We start from the raw sequence: 25,759 nt of genomic DNA on the forward strand, positions 1-25,759 counted from the left end.
AAGCCTTTCTTCATTCTCTCCCATTCCCTTGTGGAATAGATGCTGGAGATTTAAGGTAAAATCCATTAAAAATGAAAAAAAAAATGATGGATGAGAGCTTGAACCAAAGACCTTAAATTTAAGGAATGAGAAAGTCAACCTCAAGCTATTGATGATATGTTTTTTGAACTTGCAAACCGATTGCGATTCAACCAATATTCTTACCATTAAACTATGAATTGGTAACTTTTTCAATTCAATTTTCGGTTCAAAACATTGGTCATTACAATAAAAGTGATCATATCATTTGAACTTATTTTGATCACCACTCTCTTTCAACCATCCTCTTGTTATTCAAAGACCTTCATTAAATAACAATTTTCAAAAACTGTTCTTAAAAATTGTTTTCGAAAATAGTTACCAAACAAAGTGGTAGCGTTTGTTTTTTGGCTGAATAGAAAAAGCCAAAATATTTTACTTTTTCTATTCGGCTAAAAGTAATCTATTGACATTGTTCAACATAACTAAACTGAACCTATTAATAACAAGTTCATTTTAGTTGTGTTGGACGATGTCAATAGATTATTTTTAACTGAATAGAAAAAGCCAAATATTTTAACTTTTTCTATTCAACCAAAAAATAAACACCACCTCACTCCCTACTTTTCCACTTCTCCAAAATGTACGAGTGTGGAATCCACGGTCGAGAATTCCATCAAACACTTGATATTAGCATGGAAGAAAATGTTTATCATATGGAACGAATAGTAGGTATAAGCTCTCTTAAAAAAAAAAGAAAAAAATGATTAAGAATGTTTTAAATCTCTATCCCTTAACTCATTTATCTATCTTATAAGATACAAATTACATATATAATTTTCAAACATTAAAATTGAAATAAGAATCAATAGTAAAAAAAAAAAAAATTGCCACTTAAGCATCTCCCTTTGTATCAATATAAGTAGATTTTTGTCCCATTTGGAACTTAAACCCTGAGCCTCCCACAAGCCCTTCCAACCCTTTACCCACTTCAGCTAGGCCCTTCCAACCCTCTACCACTTCAGCTAGGCCACAGCAATTTGTGTGTCCTTTTACATAAAAGCATTACTATGAAGATGTACATTTCATTCTAATTTACCCACAGTAAGTAGACAGTTGACAGTTCAATGAGATTCAATTTTAAGCTAATAATCCTAAGTTTCTTTTAAGCTAATAGTTTCCCAAAGTCGAAGTAAATAGGGTAGTCATTCAAATTTCAAATTAACAGCAGGAGCGCCCTACAGGATTCTAAAATCGATTATCAACCGATCAAATTGAGCCATCAAATTGCATTTCAGCACATAGTTCTTACAATAATTCTAAGCTTAATCCCTGCTTACCAGTCTGGGTTTTGGCTTTTTTTAATTTTCCTGGTTTTTGGCTTAATCCCTGCCATCAAATTGCATTTCAGCACATAACACAACAGCAATGGAGCAGCCTGTGACCAATTTCTTTCTCACCTGTGAAAATCCATTAATTTTAAACTAACATAAAGTCTTTAATATCACAAGGATCTACTCAACTTTTTGAATAAGGAAATGGGCATCTGAATCAAATAATTTCAGTGAATTGACCAATTTTCTAAACCGGTTCAGTTGACGAACTCTAATCCTGTCAGAGGAGCCCCAGCATGAAGTTGGAGGGCAATATCACCTACAACCTGTAATTGTACAATTAGCAGATCCAGGAAAAGAAGAGGACTGAAATCATGAAGTGAGCCAGAAATGACATCTTATTAACAAAAATGAGCAAAACTTCTAAGAGACTGGCAAAGATAAGAGCCCCAAGGGGGATTCACTAGTAGTCATTCACAATGCTGGAAAAAGAAATTGTTGAAAGCAGCAGACTTTTAGTCGAGAAATTTCAGGGGGAAAGAAGGAAAAGAAAGATCATGCATCATGACCCTAACAGCAGAACTCTCATGAGGAAATGATCCAACCATGACTGGTTAGTCCATAGTTCTCATACTAGTACATCTAATCGCAATGAGCTTTAGAAATTCAGTTGACAAGAAAATAAAGGATGAGTTACTTGTGTCAAGTAAACTGTTAACTAAGTTCAGTGCATGATTGATAAACAAAAATTTGTCAAACTAATTCATGTTTACCTAGAAGGATTCTAAGCAATTAAGAGTCAGAACTATTCCAGTAATCTGCATAGCCCACAAAGCCTTTTACTTTCTCTAGACATTTTGTCAACCACAAATAAAAATAGTACCTTTATATACATTTCCTCAGGAGACTTTGGAGAATTTGGGGTCTTAATTTTTTCTGTGCAGAGAAGTATGCAGTTGGTAAATAGGCTTTGTTGAATCTTACATGTCATTTGGCATTAATATAGCCAACACTTTTCTACTATACAAAACAGAGAAAAAGAAAGCGAATGAGGGGGAGGGGCTGGGAATAGGAGAGAGAGTATGTAGGATTGCTAAATAATGTATATGCGCCAATACCTAATTTTATGTTTACATGTGAAACCAGGGGGAGGGGGGAAGAGAATTGTAGAACTTTGGCAAACCTATTCATGTGAAATGAGCAACCAGGGCTGATTCCAGGAATCATTCCTTAAAATTGGGGTTTTCAAGTAATCATAAAAGGATAACAATGAAGCTATTATTCAATAGGCAAAATTCTTGAAGGAGTCATTCTATTGTTTTTTGAAGGGACTCTTAGTAAATCATAACAATAGAAGAGGGAATTTGGTTGAGTCATGGCCCCCTCAACCAATCCCTGGATTTACCCATGGCAAGCCCATTTATCTACAGCACATGCAGCTGAAACAACTTCCATGGCCAATCCAAAAATTATTTTCAGGTGGCTCAATCATTGTGGGTCTTACTCTTCTGTCTTAAGCATCTCATGGGTGATGCCTATATCCAGTAGGGATGCTCTGGTCTGTCAGTGGAGCAGTTTTGTAGGCAAGAGGAATGAGAGTCTTGAAAATGGTGATCCTAGCCCATTTTGGTGCTTATAGAAGGAGCCCAATAGGAGGATCTCTTTGGGGATGGAGATGACAGTTTTGAGGATGAAGACTTGTGACCAAGGTCTATTTGTGCGGTCTATGCGATTGTCCTAGAAAGGAAGCTCACATTTTTTTATTGCATTGAGAGATAGGATCTGGCCTGAGATTGTTTTTTGTTATGCATTTCTTTTCTTCCTGAGTGTTTCCTCATACACTTCCATTCTACTAGAGTTCATCCATTTTGTGGTGTTTTTTCTAGAAATTCTTATTTTACTACCAAGGAAAAGAAGTAAGAAAAAAAGCTTCAAAACTAGAGGCTGAGTCATTTTCCTTGCAAATCATTACAAATATCATAAACTCACAAATATGAGATAAAACAGCTATTGCCTAAAATCAAATTAAATACACCATAGCAACAAGAATCCAGTAGATGATTATAAGCTCATACCTTGGCCATGGATCTATAAGAATGTTCTGTAACCCCTGCAACATGTGGTGTGACTATGACATTCTGGAACTTCAAAATTTGGTCATCAGGATTAAATGGCTCAGTCCAAGTAACATCAGTCCCCAGGCCTCCCAAGTGACCAGATTCAAGGTGATAAGCAACAGCCTCATAGTCCATGAGACCCCCTCGGGCAATATTTATCAAAAGGCCACCCTAAACAAAACAAAATATAAATATAAATATGCAAAGACATAATACTAACATTATCTAAACTCTCTCTCTCTCTCTCTCTCTCTCTCTCTCTCTTGATTTACTTTTCAGTTGCACAAAATAGAATATATTCGGGTAAACTGAATAGCCAAACAACAGACTCACTTGAAATGGCCACAACATTAGATCAACTTGCATTAAAAAGAGCACTTGAAATGACCTGACTTGAAAAGGTTACTTATTTAGCATCTTTCCAATAATTCTAAATTAAAGGGGACCCAAAATTTCTTTGATGGCTAAAGTCCACAGGGAAGTTGGAAAAGCAACCTTATCCTTAACAAGACTCGTTTATATCTACCCTCAATTTTTTCTTAGCTCCTTAAACAATGCAAGAACAGAGCATCTTACAATACCATTTTCACTAAGCCTGGCTTTCAAGGGAGAACCTAACCTAGGCCCACAATGAGAAGAAACTTTTTCCACAATGACAGTCACTAGACTAAGCCAAAGCCGATACCCCTAGTCTTGCCATTTCTCATAAAATGAATAGCAGGTGGAAGAAAGACCTTCCTAAGCCTTCTAGTTTGAAGAAAAGCATTAGCATCACTTTTTTTATGAACTGACTAAATTAATGTCTCGACTTTGATAGTAACACTTACTTTCAATATCAACTTAGCAGAATGGAGCTTGAGGAAGGAATTCTTTCTTCTTAAAAATTGAAAGTAAGGTTTGTAACAAATAGACCATTACTTGAAAGGATTAGCACTATTACTCAGGCACAGGAAGAACTAGTGAACACCATCAAGATATAGAACTCAACTCAGTTTAAATGTTAAGAAATCATAGCTTTGTTCACAGAAGTATGAGGAAATTAGAATAGGGTTAGTATACATAATCAATGTAGTTTTATATATATTTGATAGGTATAATTAATGTAGCTTTGTTGCTTGTGGAGTTTTCTTATGGTTCTCCAAAGACAGCCAATATCTTGTCTACAACTAGATATGATGTTAATTTGACACTCTAATAAAAGGAAAGAGAAAAAAATAAGGCGCTATTTTCTTAAGGGAAGTTAAAAACATTTTCCCAAAAAGTTGACAACACAAAGGTGGACAAGATCACTTAAAACATCTAATGAGATCCATTACAAATCACTAAAAGCGCCGTGGTGGATTCCTCAACCAAACAGATTTTCAGGAAGAAAAAAAAGAGATGGGAAATGGAACTGTTTGCAAAAAAAAAAAAAGTGAAAACTATAAAACATTTTCTAGACCAAACTCAACCTAAGTTGTCCTCCAGCTTAACAACAAATCTCAAACTATAATTAAAATATTTAATGGGTAAAACTACATGCTAACAAAAAAAAAATGGAATATGTGCCTCTTAAAATTCAGTAACTGATCTCAAATTCTTATTAAACAAAGTAATATCTAGACAAGCTTGTCAAGAGTGAGATCAGCTTGTAATTCTATTCAAGAAGTAATAAAGGATATAGAGGCCAAGAATAGTAGCCATAAATATTCAAAATTATTGTAAAGGGACACAAAAGTAAGAAATTCCATCCAGCTTGGCAGGTAAATCTGGTTGGAGGTACCATGAACAGTTTCAAGCTTTTACAAAAGATTAATGTCCATCATTTTTTTAATTTCACATTTGGTAGCAAAAAAACCAATCTTCCAGGTCTCCATGAAATCTTTTACTTTATGCTTAACTTATGAACCCTTCTATGGGTTAGATCATAATGTAATATTCATAGTCGTAAAAACTTCAAAATTCTCACCCTGTATGTGATGGTGAAGAACCACCAAGCAGGATGTTTAAACATCTGTAGGTTCTCAAAGACAACTTTGTAGGTTCTCAAAGACAACTTTGTCGTTTCATTGAGTTAAAAGCCCTTCGTTTCACTAATGATGGATTTGACCATTAATCATGGAAGGGGATTGAGCTCCCATCCGTTTAAAATGTTAGGCTTACTCAAAAAAGGTGGTAATTATTTTTTTGATCAGAAACAAAATAAATGTATTAATAGAGTGTTGAATATAATGTATTTATAGTATATAATCTTTCCTTGTTAATATAGGTCACATGTATGGTAGTTAGGACTCCTAGCCTTGTATATATATATTGCTCAATTGTAAGTAAACATATAAATGAGAATTAAGGTCTTTCTTCTTTCTCTCTCTCTCAACATGGTATCAGAGCCAAGGGAGAAAACCTAATTCTTTCCTGTTTCCCATGTCATCAACTCCGGGAAACCTTCCGGTGACCGTGTTTCATTCCGGTCACCTTCTCCATCTCCCAATACTTTCCGGTCAATCGGATCGTCGTCAGAAAACACTCATCGCCGGCAAACTTTTCCGACGAACTTTTCCGGTGAACTTCCGGCAACGTCTTTTTCCGACACCGACCATACCAGAAGGAGCGCCTGGAGGAGATCTCCAACTTTTGTGAAGGTATCGAGACCAAAAGACCATCCACGCGCCGGCCACGCGCAATTTTCCGGCCGGCGCGTGAGGGCGCGTGAGGCCTTTTCCGGCGACGCACCTCCTCCTCCAGCCTCGCCTGACGCCGACCAGCATCCCTACCTCCCTGGTTCTCCCATCTGAGCCCTGCACGTACCTCTTTTGGGGATTTTTGTCTCCATCAGCCCTCCAAACAGTCTTTCCGGCAAAGGTCCGGCTACTTTTTCTCCACCCCAATCCCTGCACGTGCCTTGGGAAGTGTTCTTCTACCTTTCTGGTGTTACCACGCCGCGATCTGAGGCCGTCTCCCTTTTTCGGTGGTGCCACGCCGCAATCTGAAGCCGTATTAGGGCTCTCTTCGATCCAAACATGCTTCATTCTCCAGATAAGTGGATATGGCTACTAAAACTTCCATTTTTTCCTCTGTCATATCTGGATCTCCTATGATTACTTCAGAGAAATTGGTTGGCAGTGAAAATTATCTCTCCTGGTCTGCCTCTGTTGAACTTTGGTTTATGGGTCAAGGATATGAGGATCACTTGGTTACCCAAGAGGCAGATATCCCTGAGGTTGACCGCGTACAGTGGAGGAAGATAGATGCACAGTTATGTAGTGTATTATGGCAATCGGTTGATCCCAAGATTCTTCTTCATCTTCGAGCCTACAAAACTTGTTTTAAATTTTGGACTCAGGCCAAAGGATTATACTCGAATGATATCCAGCGTCTTTATAAGGTGGCTTCTGCTATTGTCCATATCAGCCAACAGGACTTGGATCTATCTACTTATATTGGTCAGATTGCCTCTCTTAAGGAGGAGTTCTTGACTGTGATGCCTCTTACTCCTGATGTTGGGGCTCAACAAACACAGCTTGACAAGTTCTTCATGGTTCTTACTCTTATTGGCCTCCGTCCGGATCTTGAGCCTGTCCGCGATCAGATTCTTGGTAGTTCATCAGTTCCGTCCTTGGATGATGTGTTTGCTCGCCTCCTCCGTATCTCCTCCACTCAAACTTTGCCATTTGATAGCACTTCAGATTCCTCTGTGTTAGTTTCTCAAACTAGCTCTCAAGGAGGCCGCAGTGGTACCCGAGGTAGAGGTCAACGTCCTCATTGCACCTATTGCAATAAACTTGGCCACACTCGCGATCGTTGCTATCAGTTACATGGACGGCCTCCTCGCACTGCCCATGTGGCCCAGTCCTCTGATTCTCCGCTGCCTCAGCCTTCGAGCTCTTCCGCATCTCAGGCTTCTGTTGCCTCTGTTGCCCAGCCTGGTAATGCCTCTACCTACCTTACCCACACATCTTCTCTTGGACCCTGGATTCTAGATTCTGGAGCTTCTGATCACCTATCTGGTAATAAGGATCTTTTCTCCTCTATTACTACTACCTCTGCTTTACCTAATGTTACCTTAGCTAATGGTTCTCAAACTGTGGCTAAAGGTATTGGTTTGGCCCTTCCTCTACCTTCTCTACCTCTCACTTCTGTCCTTTATACTCCTGAATGTACTTTTAATCTTATTTCCATCAGCAAAATCACTCGTACTCTTAATTGCTCTATTACCTTTTCTGATAAATTTGTGACCTTGCAGGACCGGAGTACGGGGAAGACGATTGGCATAGGATGTGAGTCTCAAGGCCTCTATCACCTCACCTCGGATTCATCTCCTGCAGTTTGCATTTCCACTGATGCTCCTCTCCTCATTCACAATCGTCTGGGCCACTCTAGTCTCTCCAAGTTCCAGAAGATGGTCCCTCGTTTTTCCACTTTGTCGTCGCTTCCGTGTGAGTCATGTCAGCTTGGGAAACATACTCGTGTCTCGTTCCCAAAGCGTTTGAATAATCGGGCAAAGTCTCCTTTTGAGCTTGTCCACACTAATGTTTGGGGTCCTTGTCGGACTGCGTCTACTTTAGGATTTCAGTATTTTGTCACTTTCATTGATGACTATTCTCGATGTACTTGGTTATTTTAATGAAAAATCGAGCTGAGTTATTCTCTATTTTCCAGAAATTTTATACTGAAATCCAAACTCAGTTCAATATTTCTATTCGTGTGTTACGCAGTGACAATGCCAGGGAATATTTTTCAGCCCAATTTACTTCGTTTATGTCTCATCATGGGATTCTTCATCAGTCTTCTTGTGCTCATACTCCTCAACAAAATGGGGTAGCTGAACGCAAGAATCGACATCTTGTTGAGACAGCTCGTACTATCCTCCTCCATAGTTTAGTGTGCAGGTTACACCATTCTCTATATGGCTTGAAACAATCTCCTCGAGCATGGTTTGGCCGTTTTAGTTCTGTTGTTCAAGAGTTTGACATGCTTCGCAGTAAATCAGACCATTCAGTTTTCTATCATCATAACTCCTTGGGGCAGTGTATTTATCTGGTTGTTTATGTGGACGACATCGTCATTACAGGTAGTGATTATGATGGTATTCAGAAACTAAAGCAACATCTTTTTACCCACTTTCAGACCAAAGACTTGGGGAAACTCAAGTATTTCTTGGGAATTGAGATAGCTCAATCCAGTTCTGGTGTGGTCCTTTCCCAAAGGAAGTATGCTTTAGACATCCTGGAAGAAACCGGTATGTTAGACTGTAAACCGATAGACACACCTATGGATCCGAATGTCAAACTTGTACCAGGACAGGGGGAGCCTTTAGGAGACCCCGGGAGATATCGACGGCTCGTAGGTAAATTGAACTATCTCACCATTACTCGTCCAGACATTTCTTTTCCTGTGAGTGTTGTTAGTCAATTCCTACAGTCACCATGTGATAGCCATTAGGATGCCGTAATCCGCATTCTTCGATATATCAAAAGTACACCAGGCCAAGGTGTGTTGTACGAGAACAGAGGTCATACTCAGGTTGTTGGTTACACAGATGCAGATTGGGCTGGCTCACCCACAGATAGACGTTCCACTTCAGGGTACTGTGTTTTTATTGGAGGTAATCTAATATCTTGGAAGAGTAAGAAACAAGATGTAGTGGCCAGATCTAGCGCTGAAGCGAGTATCGAGCTATGGCTTTGGCAACATGTGAACTCATATGGTTGAGACATCTTCTTCGAGAGTTGAGATTTGGAAAGGATGAACAGATGAAACTCATCTGTGATAACCAGGCCGCATTACATATTGCATCCAATCCAGTCTTTCATGAAAGGACCAAGCATATTGAAGTTGACTGTCATTTCATTAGAGAGAAGATCACATCAGGATGTGTTGCTACAAGTTTTGTTAATTCAAATGATCAACTAGCAGACATCTTCACTAAATCTCTCAGAGGTCCTAGGATTAAATATATTTGTAACAAGCTTGGTGCATATGACGTATATGCTCCAGCTTGAGAGGGAGTGTTGAATATAATGTATTTATAGTATATAATCTTTCCTTGTTAATATAGGTCACATGTATGGTAGTTAGGACTCCTAACCTTGTATATATATATTGCTCAATTGTAAGTAAACATATGAATGAGAATTAAGGTTTTTCTTCTTTCTCTCTCTCTCAACATAAAGAAAAACAATATGAGAAGGATGAGAAATCCTCCCCATGAAGTACAAGCCTGATCAAAAGAACTAAGTAAACCTCCACTAATCAAGGAAGGCTATACAAGAGGTACAAAAGGTCGTGTGATCAAAAAAACTACGTAAACCTCCTCTAACCCAAGGAGGGCTATACAAAAGGAACAAAATGCCTATTCAAGTAAAAGAATCGTGACCCTCTAAACCCAACCCTAAGGTGTACATAACGGGAGCCAACGAAGCTAGATTACACTCAAAGGATAGGGTTTAAAAATGTTTGAACAGTAATCCCATAAAGAAATATAAAAATCAAGCTGATCCCACATCATCTCTAGCGTCTTCCAAATCTCCTCAAAAATCCTACCATTTCTCTCTCTCCACACAATCCACAAGAGAGAGAGAGAGAGAGACTTGATCCTCTAAAGAGTCTTGCCTCTAATAGAATTCCCAAAACACTTGAAGAAGATCACGAACATATCGCAAATATTGCTAAGCTAAACCCATTCCATCCCAGCCTGTGAAAAAATTATGTGCCACAATCCCAAAGTAATCAGACAATGCAAGAAAAGATGATCAATCATCCCTCTACTCCTCCTACATAGGATGTACCAATCAGGGCTAAGGACTTTGAAAGGTCTTCTCAACTGCAACATGTCATTGGTATTTACCTTCTTATGAGCCACTAACCAAGCAAAGGCCCTGACCTTAGAGGGGACTTTTGAGTTCCACAAAAAATTAGTTGGGTAGAAAGGAATAGAATTTGAGACACTAGCTAAGGCTGAGAAAAAAAATTTAACTGAGAAAATTTTGAAAGAGGACAGAATCCAAGCTTTCACATCAGAAACAGAAGGAATCAAATGAACAAGGGAAAGTAAAGGTTTTAGTCTTTCAAGATCCACAATCTCCTCATCAGTTAGGTTTCGTCTGAAGACTAGATTCCAAGACAAAGAAGTGTTATTACCCATAATAGCTGAAATAAGACGAGTTTTAGTAGTGATGATTTTGAACAGTCTTGGAAATTGTAAACGAAGAGATTGGTCCCCCCACCAAAGATCTTCCCAAAAACGAATATCTGGTCCCATCACCACCTAGTGTGTAGAAAAAATTTGAAGACAATGAGCAATGGCCTTCCAAGGGTAACGATGTGACCATCTAATTATATTCTTGGCGTCCCATCCATCAGGATGTGTCGCATAGATACTCAAAATAACCTGATGCCAAATGGCACAACCTTCCATACCTCCAAAAAAAAAAAAGAGGTGGTAATTATTGTGAAAAACACTTGAATGAAAAACCTAGGTGCACAGTAATGTTTTGTGTTTCAATTAGTCTAATGGAAATGTTTTCTTAAATCCATGGACACTTATGCTAATTTGACACCATGTGTATATTTGCCTGAATAGCCAGATTCCTCATTGGAAGAGATTTAAACGAGGAATGTGATTCAAGTGGTGACTGATAATGGCTCCCTTACTTTCCTGCTAATGAGACCCTTAAAGAGAAGGCAAGAAGGAATTTATTTTGGTGACAAAGTACAGCCTATAATATAAATTTGATAGTTATCAGGTCAGGGCACAATAAGCACACGATAAGCAAAACAAGGAAAAGGATCTTGTAGATCTGCTGCCATCTTAGGTAATTAATTTGATAAGAAATTAAACCGAAGTACAAACACATCAACACCAGTGAAGGGACAGCATTTTTCAGTGCTTACCGTGGTTTAACTAGAACATCGGAGCAAAAGATCATAAGCAAAGAAGAAAAACTTTCTTTATTAATCAAAAGGAACCAGCAGATACGAGAATAACACAAACTTTGATAAAGAATATGACCAGGTACCAATAACCGTAAGCCACACTGGAACTATCGTCCACAACACCTTCACTGACAAGCGTCTCATTGTCCCTTTCATTCCTTAGTCTGATATTTCTCTTGGATGTTCGCATGTTTACACTACCAGAAGACAGCTGTGGAAAATCCTACTGCTTCTAGTTTGATTAGAGCTATAACAAGTCAAGAAAATCTCACAGTATCACGGGAAAAACTCATACTCAAGGCAGCCCATCTTATCTCACAAGGCACATTAATGATAATTATGAAAGGCACAAGTTTTATCATTTTTTTTTAATAAGCGAATGAGGTAAAAACACAAATTTATCATTGCCAAATAAATAAATAAAAAGAAAAATTAAGCTTCTTCCAAAATTCACTACTGCATATAAAAACAAGAAGCAAACAAACCTTCCTCATTGAAGATATGAATTTCTTGTCTATTATGGCAGCCTGAAAATTAAAAAATCCAAAATCAAGTAGATATCAGAAAACAAAAAAGCATTCTCTGCAGAAGCCCATAAAAGGGGAACAACAAAAAGTAAAAATGCTGGTTTTTACTGTTTCACTATTCAATCTCAAGCAGCAAACAACTATGTCAGCACTGCTTGCAAAGTCATAGATAGCTTCATGACCACCCTTCTCATCAACCAATTCATCAGCATTATCATTTGGAGTGGGAAACCCTGAAAATATGACGAAGACAATTACTTAGCAACTACCCAGCAATGAGTTTTGCTGTTTTAGTCTATGAGTTCTTACATACCATTTGATTGGCTAGAATTTAGAGACTGAGAGGCCCAACTCCGTTTTGTAGCAAGAATTCTTACACCAAATGGTCGCAAGCGCTTTGCCAAATCAATCCCAATATTTCCAAACCCCATAATGAATACCTACATGAGCAAAGAAAATTCTATCTATTTAAGAAAAATGATAATAGGCTATGTGATGATAGTTAATTCCATTGATGACACAGAATTCCACTAAAGCATATTGTAATTTGAAATAATTACAAACCATTACAAAAGTCCACCAAAACATATTGTAATTCAAAATGAGTTTCAACATTTAAATAGATAAGGGAGCTTAATAAGAAGGTACATATCGGAATTACTAAAATACTCTCCTGTTACTAATATCTTGTTATGATTATAGTTAGTTAAACACCCATGCTAGATATAATATGATGAAATATACATAACTAGCAATTGCAGAGACTAAAATATCATTCAACCCCGGGTTGTTTAGATTCCACTCAAACAGATCTCTTTCCTATCCCCAAATTGTATTTCATCAAATAGGGGGGGAGGGGAATGAGGGACAAATTACAATGAAGCACATGGAGCAAAAATTATTCTGCTACCTTGTCTTATGATTTACATTCCATATAAATGTCTTAATAGATCAGAAGAGGCCAGGCCATGTAAAAAATGAAATAGACTAATCAAATGGAGAGACATAGCTTACTTATTTGTAACATTTGTGTCTTCCATTTCACAAAATCTTACATGCGCGTGTGTTATTTGTCTCACTTGTTGATCGTTTACATTCTTTTTTCCAGCAAAGGAAGAGTTTGAAAGAAATTAAATCCATCATTCCATTTTATTCCTTCAAGTCCAATATTCACTTCACATTTACTTTCATCAATTGATGGCACATTATTTGCGACAAAATACAACAGATAACTCAATTTTGCAAATGAGCAACCATTCCATCATTATCCAGAAAAGAAAAGATTTGTACTACAAATTAATCCATGATGCAATCCCTAATTTAACTGGTAAACTGAAACACCATATGTATGATAACCAATACTCCTCAAAGTTCATGCACAAGGACAGTCATTCTCATTGTCCTCACCAACGGTTCTCAGATAAGAATTTGTATACTCCTATGGGGTTTCTTTGTATTTATGCCCACATGGATTTCAAGTAGCACCTATTTCTCTAGCAGCAATTGAACTTTATCACTTTCCAGTCATAGTGACCTAGGTGAATGACTTTCATCTTCTAGATTCTCTTCTTTTTCTGCTATTTCAGTACCAGTGACTTTTCAGTGCCATGTCTCTGTAAGTAATTTATCAAGATTTACCTCAGCCCATTATAAACTTCTCCAAGAACCAATCATTTCTTCTTTTAGTGCAAACATCCACCACCAACACCCTACCTTTCCTAGGAAAAATTCAATCACATGATAATTTAAAATCCACTGCTTGTCAATAACTTCTAAGCATAGGAAAACCAATCTAGCTTATTCTTCACTTTTAAATGTTCATTCCTTTTACACCACTGTTGAAATGATTGCATCTCCATTTATTAGTTCACAGAAATCCAACCCAACAAAAATAAAAACTTACTGAAATGTTTGGAGCTAGCTACAATAGCCTGTTTCATCATTCAGCCTTACACAGGGCCATTTATTCAGCTAAATAATTGCCTTTCAGGTTGTTTTTCTTGCCATTCCCAATGAGGCAAACATTTCATGCCATTTTTATGAGTTTGCAATAGAATAAGAGGATAATCTTCAACTACCTATTCAGCAATCATACTAAGACAAACTTTCAAGCAGTTGCTGTTGAGAAAAAATATGCTTGGATATCACAAACACAAAGGCAAAGAAAAAGGTTTAAAAAAAAAAAGAAAGAAAAGAAAGAAAAACCAAAAAATTAAAAATCCCAATAATGGCTTGACCAACAAAAGGGATACTCACAGTTTTTCCAAATAGTGTATCACCAATAGGCTCTCCAACTATTTTCTGTTTTAAAGAAATCTGCATCTCTTTCTGCAACAATAGTCCAAATTATGAAGAAAATCAACATATAAAAAACTGATCCAGAGATTGCAAGAGAACAAGGAATAATGATTATTAGATAATCATAAAAACTCCCAAGGGCCGAGATTAATGAAAGGTCACTAGAACACTGAAGAAATAACAGAATCCAAACCCAGTAAAAGAAGGCAGCAAGAACAAAGGAAGCCAGGAAGCTATGATAAATTTAGAGCTAAGTCAGTAGATTTTAAGTTTTTCTGACTGTTGAGTGCGTGGAGCCTAATTATACTGTGCATTCTTTCCCTTGACTATGGATGAGCCTTTACAGTGGGGGGGGTTGGGTGTTTTACATATGTATTAGCCTACATTATTAGGGTGGTCATTTTCCATTGTGAAAAGCAAAGGAGAGAAGATCACCGGGAGGTGTGAGATCACCCTGTAATTTTTCTTTGATTATAGTGGAAAGTCTACAGCAACAAAGTGGATGTAGGTCTCACATTAACAGTGAACCACATGGTAGATTCTGTGTGTGTGCGCTCTATCTTTTTATGTTTTCTTGTGTTGGTATTGCTCTCATAAATAAGGATTTGATATGCTCACAAAAAATCCCAAAAACAAGTAGGATACTGATATGTTCAGATATAGCTACAATAAGTATTTCCTTTTACATAATTATTATGTCATACATGAAAAACCTAAAATTGAGGCCTTTTTCATCTAAAATTCTGTGGTCATCACTTGTAACAATTCTATGATCATATCTCCCTCCTTCCTTTGAGTGTGAGAACTAAATGGCCTAAAGCAAGCAAAGACCTCATTTGCACAGTTTTCTGTAATGGTTTTATAGTTCACAAGAAGTCATCAGTTACAATTACATATTTTTTTTAAGGGTCAAATACACTTGGGTCACTCAACCATTAGGGCTGTTTGCACTTTGCTCCACTTAAATTCAAAATCCAACAATTTGCCCTTTAAAATTGCTAAAGAGTGCTACTCTACTTTTGTTTTTCTTTTTTTCTTTTCTGGATGGAGTTTATTTGATTAACAAAAAAAAAAAAAAAAAAAAACCATGTGGCCAGCATGATTTGAAAGTGTAAGAGAATAATATAGGGTTTTAATCCCTTTGAGTGACTCTTATACCCTCATATTTGGGTCAAGCGCAGGGCACATAAGTTTTTCTATAACTGAAAGTAAGCACCATTCAAAAAAAATGTTTTGTTTTAACAATTTTGGAGGAGCTAATTGTTGAATTTTGAATGTGAGAAGCAAACTATGAAAGGACAAAAAGGCCCCAGGGCCAAAGTGTATTTAACCCTTTTTTAAATAAAAAACACTTCAATTAGTATATGAGAACCATGCGTTTTTTTTTTTTTTAAGGCAGAGAATGTGGTTTGGAACTCAATCATATCCTAAATGTATCAGGTTATGTCCTAAGTACATCTGGAACATGTCCAACTCATCAAATGTTACTTTTGAATTTGCGATGTGCACGGTGCATAGTCAATGCATATATATTTGTACCCAACGAGTAATTGTATCCAACCTTATCAAATAAGAGCCTTAAGAAGTGTCCATGCTTTAGAAGTTCTAGGAATATGTCACCAGTAGGGGATGAAAAAGCTCCTTAAGAATTGAGATGTGAAGATGTAGCGACATGTCAAGAACAAAGACAGACAAATCAAACTACTCAACAACAAAAGATGCTCTAATCTATGCTTATCACACTAAACTACTGGGAACTTCAATTCAAATGGTAAGTAAGGCCACAAGGAATAGAATCCAAACAGATCCTCAAACTATATCACAAATCTGGCTTCCCAAAATCATATTTTGAGTATCTTGAGGAATTATCCAACCTAAGCTCATAGTTGCAGTGATAACAAGGCAAAAAGCATCAAAGTAATTTCAAGAAACATTGAATTCAAAGAAAAGAGATAGATCAAAAAAACAATAAGAGGTGTTAAGAAGAAAGAGAGATATCATAGGCCATCTTCATCACCAACAACAAATTTTACTACATTACACTAGACTTAATAGCCCTAATAAGGCTGAGATCCAAAAGAAAATAGAACTCTGATTTAACAGAAAGTTTGAACCTCTTAAATTTGGAAATCTTGTTTCAGAATTCTATTAAATATTGTGAAACTTCAGTGAAAACGTTGGCAAAAAACATGGAATCTTACTAAAAAATGAATTTCAAAATATTACATATAATTCAGGTGCCAAGGTACTTCAAATATTTCATATGTTTGCAGTAATATGCTAGTCACTCCACTCCAAATTATCATTTCCTATTCAAAAAGGGGAAAAAAATGAAATGCTTCGTCCATACAAATGGTGTTATCAGAAGACAAAAACATAGTTTTAGTTGTTTAGGTACGAAAAAGAAACTTCCTAAAATGACATTTTTCCAGTTTCATATTTTAGGTGCCAATTGAACCGCCATCCTGGCACTAACCCTTGATTTCTAGTTAAAATCACTCAATCAGTACTGAATTTGAGGGTGAAAGTCGAGAAAGTTGATGAAAGTTTAATAAATTCAATCAGTATAGGCAAAAACAAATCATAACAGCTCAGAATAGTTACTGTACAAGAAAGAAAGATAAGGCAACAAAAAACATATGTGCCTGCATAAAATGTGATATTAATCTAGGAAGAAAGGCTCAAAATAAGTGGTATACTCATATAAGTATAAAAGAAAAAAGTTAAACTCACCATATAATTTGTTTAGAAATTGAAAAATGCATAGGATTTAACCAATTAGGGAAATAAACAGGTTCTACAATAACATACTTGCTTCCGGAGAAGTCCCAGCATCAGATATATGGCCATTTCTGCACATGAGGCAGCATTACCAGTTTCACCACTCGCGATTCTAGCGACTTTAATTCCACATTTTGTAGCAGCATTGATGTCAACACCTTCATGCAAAGATGTATGACACTATCAATTTGGATGGCACATCAGCAACATAAAGGCAAAAGAATATCAAATGACATGCCCTTGAGGCCTAGCTCAAGTGAAAAAAGGGTTGGGATGGGTTTATGGGAGTTTCCAAGTTCAAATCCCAATGGGGACCAAAAAAGGAAAAAAAAAAAAAAAAAGAAGAAATAAATTTACCTATAAAAAAAAATAATATAGATATATATATATATATTATATGACATTCAAGTGAAAATATCGAAACCCAATAACTTTTACTGTAGTGAAATAAGTAACATATGATACTCACCTTCTAGCCCAACACCAAACTGCATTATAAGCTTCATCTTATTTGCACGAGAAATAATATTTGAATCTAGCCGCATGCTTTTTACTATACACATATCATAGTCAGCAATAACATCAGGCACATCTTCAAAGGAAGAATCATCCACCTACAAAATAGAAGCTTTAAATATTTAATTGATACATTATATAAGCCCAACATTTCAGAGAAAGAAAATCTGAATGCTATAACAGGCATGCTTATTTCACTGATATATTGTTATATCTGTGTTATTATTTTTTTGTGCATTATAATTTTCATATGAAAAGGATAAAAGAAAAATAAATATAAGCAACAACATTAAACCTGGATAAATGGGTAGTTTTGTAAATATTCTCTAGTGTATTTATTTGAAGCAGGAAAATTTGGCCCACAAAAGAGAAGACGAGTGATGCAACCGTTGCTATCCTTAACCATTTTCTCTATCTTCCTTGGAAACACTGCACTGAAAAACCTCAGAATTAAAAAATGAAAGCATAAATGAGCTTTTTCAATCAAAGGAAAATACAATATTTCTTTTCTGCATTGCTCATTTATCACTCGAAGATTTAATTCCTTCTCCATAAAGTAATAAGGAGAGGGAAAAAGAGAAGCCTAGTGCATGAAGAAATTACCCATGCATAATGCCATACAAAAGAATAGAAAAAATTAGCAAATTTGGAATTAACATTGCACAGAAATATGAAGTAGGGTTGTAGTCCCCCATGCAGGACAGATGCATAGTGCACCATAAGATGACTGCTTAGGATAAAATGAGAAGAACAGGTATATAGAAGTTGAAACAGACTATATCTGCATTGTATATTTTCATGTGTCTAGGACCAAATCATAAGTGCCTAAAAATTATGTTAATGATTTAGACAGTAGAACATATGGTTAGATTGATGAAGTAATAATAGAACCAAGAAAACTAATTTAAGGTTGAAGTGGATCTCTGTAAGAAAACTAGGATGTTTTTCTCTTTTCATAACAGATGATCACTAAGTAAAAGAATAAATGGTACAAGCAATAGGGAGGATGAGAGATCTGGCTTTGAGAAGAAAGAGAAGAGCTGGAAAGCACAAAACCATACAATAAAACCACCAAAATCCTCATAAAGATACATGAAACCCAACAAAAACATCTTAGTCCAAGATCCAGTCTCGGTCAGCACATTAGCCAATTTCTTAGACAATCTAGGCTTCGAAGAAGCAAAACATCCTCAAACATCCTTAATCTCCAAATCTGGTGACTCAACCACTAAGGGCTTCCCCCCACTAAAAGAGGCCCAAGGAATGACCAGAAAGAACCTGCCTCTACAGTAATATTAGAAATTCCCATTGTCAAAGCAACTAAAATGGCTCAAATCTCCAACTGCATAGCAAATCAAAACCTGCATGTTTAGGATAAGCTAAAAGTAGGTTATAAATAGTTCCAAATAACCCCTTCCAAGCCCATCTGGCCTAGATAACTTAAGAACACCCACTTGAGAGTAAGAAAACTTACAGAGGAATCATCTGAAGATTATTCCTTGTTTTACCCTCATTTCCCCAGAAAGTAACCCCCTAATAACCATGATGTTAAATGGAAATTCAGAGAATTCCTTAGATTTCTGAAAGGCCCAAAACAGCCAGAGAAGTAAAAGGCAGGGATGCATCCCACACGATGTTCGTGGTTCTCTATTAGTTTATATGCTTGTATAAAAAACACAAACAAATAAATAAATGAAATTTCTACCACCCCTTAGTAATTTCCAACCAAATGACCCAAATAGGAGCTGAAAAGCCACTGTTCCAGAGGACTATACTGCACTGAGTGCTTCCCCCCCCCCCCCTCCCCCTTCCTAAAGCCCCCCAAAAAAATGGAGATAAACCATCATAATTCAAATCTCCTTCAAAGCCATGCAAGCAATTCTAGCCACCCAAATAAATTCTCAGTCAATAGAAGCAGCCCCAGACAAAAGAAAAAGGAAAAAAAAATGTGCCTTCACTCCATTTCTCATGTGCAAGTACATTTTTGGGCTTTTTTTTTTTATAGGTAATTTTTTTCCCTTTTTCTTTTTTTGTCCCCATTGGGATTTGAACCTAGAAACTCCCATAAACCCACCCCAAGCACTTGAGCCAAGCCTCAAGGGCTACATTTTTGGGCTATTACCTTTGTAGGGTTGCTTGGAGAGCAATTGATCCTCTTGTTGAGCTGCTATAGTGCAAATGCTTTAATTTTCAGAAGGGCTTTGGTCTTATCCTATAAAATCAGGCAGAAAAAAGACCTGTTTTCACATTTGGATAAGGTATAGAAAGAATTGAAGATAAACAAACCCCATTTACCTACAAAGTCTAACAACACTTTCAGGACAGATGAGGACATGCAGATGTCTTCAAGAGACAAAAGGATAGTCACAATCAGTAAGGTTTTCCTTCAAATCAAAGTTCCAGAAGAAGAATTGTTAGAAGGGAATAGAGGTTCACAATAGGAAGCTTCTCTCGACCTCAAAACTCAATAAAGACAGAAAGGGGAAATTTTCAAGGGCTGTTTAACCCGCAAAGGACTTCCAAGAACTGAATTTTAATGCCATTATGGAAAACAAGTCTCATTTAGAGGGAAAACCTAAGACATTTGGAAATGGTTTCTTAAGGCAGAGATGAGAATTCCTTCTGACCCCACCTATTAAACTAAAGACCACACTTACTAATGATAATAACATCTAAACTCCCCATGCCAGATCAAATAATAATAGTAGAGGTGACCTTCATAGGAATTTTAAAGTATACATGTATCATTTAATAAGCAGAGATATGAGACAAATAAGACTGAACTAAGGCCAATCCTACCCCCACAGGAGATAACTGGTTCCAGAAACCCAAACCTCTGAGGCTCCACCCAGGCATTTTGTAGGCCACTTGCTAATGCCACACTCAACCAAATAATTAAATCCAAAGATCATCCTGAAGGCTCTAAGGATTAGAAGACATTTGGAGTGTGGACCAATCCACATGAAAACCTTCCAGTAATCCTTGCCTCCTGCTCTAAATATTATCTGCCAAATGACATTTACTGCCAAAGGTAATAACACAGAGGAGGGGCCCCCTTGTGTAAGAACACTGAAAGCCTGGCTTGCTATAAGCATCAGATCACTGTCATTTGATAAAATACCTAGAATCCATAAGTGCCACCCTTGCCAAATCTTCTTTCCCTCATAGTATGGTCAAGGAATCCTACTCCACATGCTTATGGGGTTTTTCAAAATCTGCTTTGGATACGACTCTTCCCTCCAACCTGAGTAGATCTAATCTCTCATCCGTAATCTCATTAGCAATAAGCACTACATTAAGAATTTTTTCCCTCCGACAGTGCCACTTGGGAGGAAGACATAATGTCTAAAAGCACATTGTAGAGATATTCAGAAAAAGACATGGTAATTAACCTATATAGGCTTGCCATGAAGCTAAAATATCTAAAATCCTATATCATATTGATACTATATCTTTGGAACTAAGGCGGTGAAAATTGAAATAGTGTTAGATTGGAGCTCCCTAAGGTTTCAAAAGATGTTTGGCTTGATGATCCTCCTGCACTCTTGGTAAAATGCCATAGAGAGTCCATCAGATTTGTAATCCTGTCACTATGTCTTCTGGAAATCACTTGTTCAATTTTAGTCTCCTTGAAAGTTTTTCTCTGAAATTTAACACTCTCAAGGGATATCATGGCCTGATCCAAGCTCTATAACCTACGATTAGACAATATGTCTTTCCTATACCAGGCGCAGAAGAACTATAAATTTTCTTAGGGAATCAACTGTTAAATATCCAAGATCACCCCTTTTTAGAGATCAAACTCGTAACATTGTTCACCTCTCACATCACAGCCGACTATGTTAAAGCAGAAATACTCACAGACTCTGGGATTTAAGAATTCAAAAAATTATTAAGCAAGTTAGTACAGATTGGTCCAAATGAATGGTAAATTAGTTGTTCCTAGAATTCACCGCAAACTCCAGAAACATTTCATTTCAGTGGACCTGCAAGCTCAATGACTATAAGAAATAATCAACTTTACATTTTATAAGTTCCATAAGAATGCCCACTAGCTTGCAGCAAAAGACCCACAATCTTAATAATGCAGCTATTACTCTAACCCCAAATGAATCTATCCTAGAATTAAAGCAACTGTGTTATGTTCTTACCAGCCTTAATTTTGAACTTTTTTCCCTTTTCCCATCCTCCCAGAAACTACAATTTCCCCCTCACAAGTGTCGTAAGTTGCCTAAGAGCTCCTCTTTTCACTCTCATTGTTAGTATTGTCATACCTTCCACCAGTTAACATGGATCTTAGCTTTCGTTCAGACTTTTAGATTTTGATGGTAATATTTATTTCCACCAACTTCTTCCTCAGCATCATCTAGGCTCCATTTGGATCTCCAAAAGAATAAAGAAAAAAATGATGGAAATGCTTGAGACAGAACTCCATTTTTATTAACTTTCAGCATTTTCCTTTTCTTCTCCAACAGCCAATTATTTGAGTGATGATGATAACACTTATACACACCCCATAATACCACCTTGCTACGAATCATAAAAACCCAACAAACAAAAAAGAAACAGAAACAGAAAGAGAGAGAGAGACAGAGAGAGAGAAGAGCACACAAAACAAAGCAAACTCAAAAATAGACCATCCTGCCAATTAGCAAATAAGTCATGTAAATGAAATACTTTTTGCGGATGATGAAGACCCAATGAGGCAGAATCCCAAGTGAGTCCTCTAAATGCTTTTTAGTTTGCCTACGATTGATGGCAAATGATAATAACCCAACAAAACAGAAAGCCTAATTGCTCCTCCAAAATTGACTGAACAGGCACATCAATCAAGTACCTGAGAACAAAAATACACTTACAAATAAAAGAACAGACTGCTAAATTAAACTATATGAATGAAATCATTTCATCAATTTATGATGACCCAACAGAGCAGAGAGCCCAAATGGATCCTCTCGATGGTTGTTAGGTATGACAAAATTCATTCAATTACCTGACAGAAACAAACAAAGAGGTAAACACACCCACCAGTAGACTGAACCATGAAAATGAAATATTTCTAGCAAATATTAATGCCTAATAAAAGCAGGGAGCCCAAACGGATCCTCTAAGAGTTGCTCAGTTTATCAGAACTTACTCCAAACACATCAATCAATTTCCTGGAACACTCAAAAGAAGAAATGGGGCAAATGAAACAATTTTAAACCCAGAAAATGGGTCCTCTAAATTCTTGTTAGTTTCATGAAAATTTAGCAATCAAACACGTCCACCAACTACCAGAAACAAATAAACAATGAAGGAAAATGAAAGAAACCCAGAGAGAATCTGATAATAGATGATGGGGAATTCGAATTTTGGGTGGCTACCTGCTAAAGAATTGAAACGCTACTTTGGAAACAATCCCAAATGCCGGCTTACAAACCACCATAGCCGTCATATGGCACGATTGTGACATTTTTTCACTGGAAAATGGGTTTTTTGCCGGTACTGGTTTGGGCTTAACCCGTCTGGGTTGTGCCCATTCGAAAACAGTGCTCGAATTTGTTTTCCAAAAATGGGCAAATTTCTCAAGCAGTTTGGATGGAAAAAAAAAATTGAAATCCGAGTTTGAAATGGAAGAAATTCATACAAAGAAAGGATTTCCATTCAGATTTGATAGAAAATATTTTTTTATTTTTTATAATTGAAGTTCACAAAATTTGGATTTTAATTTGTCTTTTTCAACATTACTACCTTATTTCTTTACATTTTTCTTCAAAAATTGATATGTATATATTCTTGTTTTTTCTCTCTCTCTTTTCTTCCTTATTATATTAATATCATCGATTTTTTTTTCCAAACTTTAATAGTTTTTATTATTTTTTAATGATAAAATTTTCTCGTAAAAATTAGGAAAGTGTTAAGATATGGAAATAGTATTTGTAAAACAAGATATTAAACCTTGTACGATGAGATTTAAAATTTGTTTGACACTAATTTTAGAAAATATTTTTAATCTAACTCGTACTAAATTAATAAAAAAAATTAAGTGTTAGAAAAGCTAAAAAGCGTTTTCCAAAATTAGTGCCAAACAGGTTCTTAAATCATGTCAAATGAGAGTATAATAATAAATTAAATTACAAGATACAAATAAATAAAACTATGTTATAAATAATTGAACCTAAAAAATGCATACATGATATCATATGATTGACAATTCTTACCATAGGTATTGAAAAAAAGTAATTTACTCTAAAAGTTCTTTTAAATCGGTAGAGATTATTTCCTTTTTTTCTATCTACTATACTTTTGCCGAGAATAAAAGGAAAAAAATTATTATAATAATTAATGTATTCCTTTAATGTTTTTATTAACTTCTATTTTTATAAATTTCAAATTTTAAGGTCACTTATATCTTTTTAGTAATATTTTTATATCACTTGATTTTAATTAAGAATTATTAATATTTATATTTGTAGTTGAAGTATGTTGAAAATAGTAAAATAAGTTATTTTCTTTTCATTTCTATTACAATATTAAACAAAGGAGAAAATTATTTTATTTCAATTTTATCTACTACCAAACATGAAGAAGGAATTAAAATTTTAATTTCTTTCATTTTAAATTCTATTTATTGAATTCTCTTTCCTTTGTAATTTGATTTCAGATACAATTTAAATCAATAGTTGATTTAAATAATTTATGACTATGATCGAAAAATGTTTTCAAAAACAGTTTTAAAAAACAAATTTTTTATAATAGTTTTTAAAAATTATTCTTGTATGTATAAAAAGAAAATAATTTTTTTTAAAAAATAAAGTAATTATAAAAAATTGAAACAAAGCAACAAACTAGTTTTCAAATTTTATTTGTATTCAATCGTGCAATAATGTGTTTGAATTGTTTTTCCAAATGAAAATATTAATTAAAAATTCATTTTTATGAATCTCTTCAAAGTGGTTATTTGAAAAATCAAATAAAAAATTAAATCATTTTTTAAGAAGCATGTCACACCCTAGGTTGTGTTTGACACATAAGGATAGGAATAGAGATAAGACGGAAAATGAGAATAAATCACAATTCTATGTAAAAGAGATGAATCAAAATTATCCCAAGAGTAGTATTTGGTTTTCATAACAATGAATTTTTCATCATCTTCTCATTCTAAAAAATAATTCAAACACGAAATTGATTTATCATTCTCTATTCCAGTATTCCAAACATGGCTTTAATGTGTTACCTATCAAATGTGTTACCTATGATTTGATAAGGATTCTAGTGATCAATATGATAAGGCTCATTTTTTGTTTCAGTTTGGATTCACTATAAATTCTGCAATAACTCATTGTATGATTTGTTTTCAAGTCAATAAACTTGCATTTCTCTTTATGGTATCAGGGCCATCAGCCTCAAAAAATGGCATCAATCACTGGAGACCAAACACCCTAATCTTCTTTGAATGTCCAAAATAGTCTAGCCACTGAAATTCAATCAACCCAACCATCTCAGCTTCCATCAAACACCCTTAACCCTTCCCTGACCATCAAGCTTGGTGAACACAATTATCTACTATGGAAATCTCAAATTCTCACAATTATCAGAACTTATGATTTAGAAGATCTAGGCAAGGGGCATCATAGAATGTCCTCCAAAAACTCTTTTGAAGTCAAACACTATCAATCCACTGTATCTTCGATGGCAAAAGCATGATCAAACAATTTTGAACATAGTTTTAAAAGGCACAAGGTGCACCTAAGACGCAAAAGTCTCCTATAGCTTAGGCGCAAGGCACAACACAAGGTGTACGCTTGAGTAAAGTAAAATGCAACTTGGGGTGCATGTTAATCTTATAAAATATGATTCAAAATCTAATCCGATCAATAAAAAATTTAAGATTCCAAACATTGTAAAGAAGCATTCAATAAAAAAAAATAACAAAATTATATAAGTTTAAATATAGAAATAGAAATTTCAAAAATAAAAGCATTTAAAAAAGAAGAGAAAAAGTCGATAAGACATGCTTTTTCAATAAGGTGCATGTCTTGGCAAACGAGGTGCTATAACTAGGGAGTGGTTGCGCCTTGAGCCTAGGCGCACTTAAAGTGTGCCTTTTAAAACTCTGATTCTGAATTGGAATTTCTTATCACTATCAGAAGGAATCCATGCTCAGATTATTAATTCAGCAACCTCATTTGCAGCTTGGGACAACTTAGAAAAGTTGTTCACCTCTCAAGTAAGAGCAAGGATGAGGCAATATCGAATTCAACTACAATCC

The 25,759-nt window shown here is 35.8% G+C and overlaps 1 protein-coding gene across 5 annotated transcripts; it reads right to left on the minus strand.

The window, feature by feature from the left end:
* Positions 1–1,205: 1,205 nt before the first annotated feature.
* Positions 1,206–23,279, minus strand: LOC100258500 (uncharacterized). Of its 5 annotated transcripts, none has more exons than XM_002282056.4 (10): positions 22,872–23,279; positions 17,801–17,939; positions 17,459–17,603; positions 17,020–17,147; positions 14,167–14,238; positions 12,224–12,350; positions 12,019–12,143; positions 11,869–11,910; positions 3,428–3,640; positions 1,206–1,678 (listed from the first exon to the last, which is right to left on the minus strand). In XM_002282056.4, the coding sequence occupies exons 1-10, from the start codon at positions 22,958–22,960 to the stop codon at positions 1,610–1,612; spliced, it is 1,149 nt and encodes a 382-aa protein (XP_002282092.2). In that variant the 5' UTR covers positions 22,961–23,279; the 3' UTR covers positions 1,206–1,609. The 5 variants fall into 5 exon arrangements, with proteins under 5 accessions (XP_002282092.2, XP_010665337.1, XP_010665339.1 ...); XM_010667035.3 differs by having other exon boundaries at positions 22,643–23,194; XM_010667037.3 differs by having other exon boundaries at positions 17,801–17,934; positions 22,872–23,138.
* Between the last annotated feature and the right edge of the window lie 2,480 nt (positions 23,280–25,759).

The sequence above is a fragment of the Vitis vinifera genome, chromosome 18 (genome assembly GCF_030704535.1).
Source record: "Vitis vinifera cultivar Pinot Noir 40024 chromosome 18, ASM3070453v1".
NCBI classification, from domain to species: Eukaryota; Viridiplantae; Streptophyta; class Magnoliopsida; order Vitales; family Vitaceae; genus Vitis; species Vitis vinifera.

Bases quoted from the DNA above. Each gene is read 5' to 3' on its own strand.
- LOC100258500 (XM_002282056.4), bottom strand. From the start codon at position 22,960: ATGTCACAATCGTGCCATATGACGGCTATGGTGGTTTGTAAGCCGGCA. The intron at 17,604-17,800 runs GTTTAATGTTGT...TCTATTTTGTAG, and splicing joins AAAACTACCCATTTATCCAG to GTGGATGATTCTTCCTTTGA. The intron at 11,911-12,018 runs GTAAAAACCAGC...TTTAATTTTCAG, and splicing joins TGAGATTGAATAGTGAAACA to GCTGCCATAATAGACAAGAA.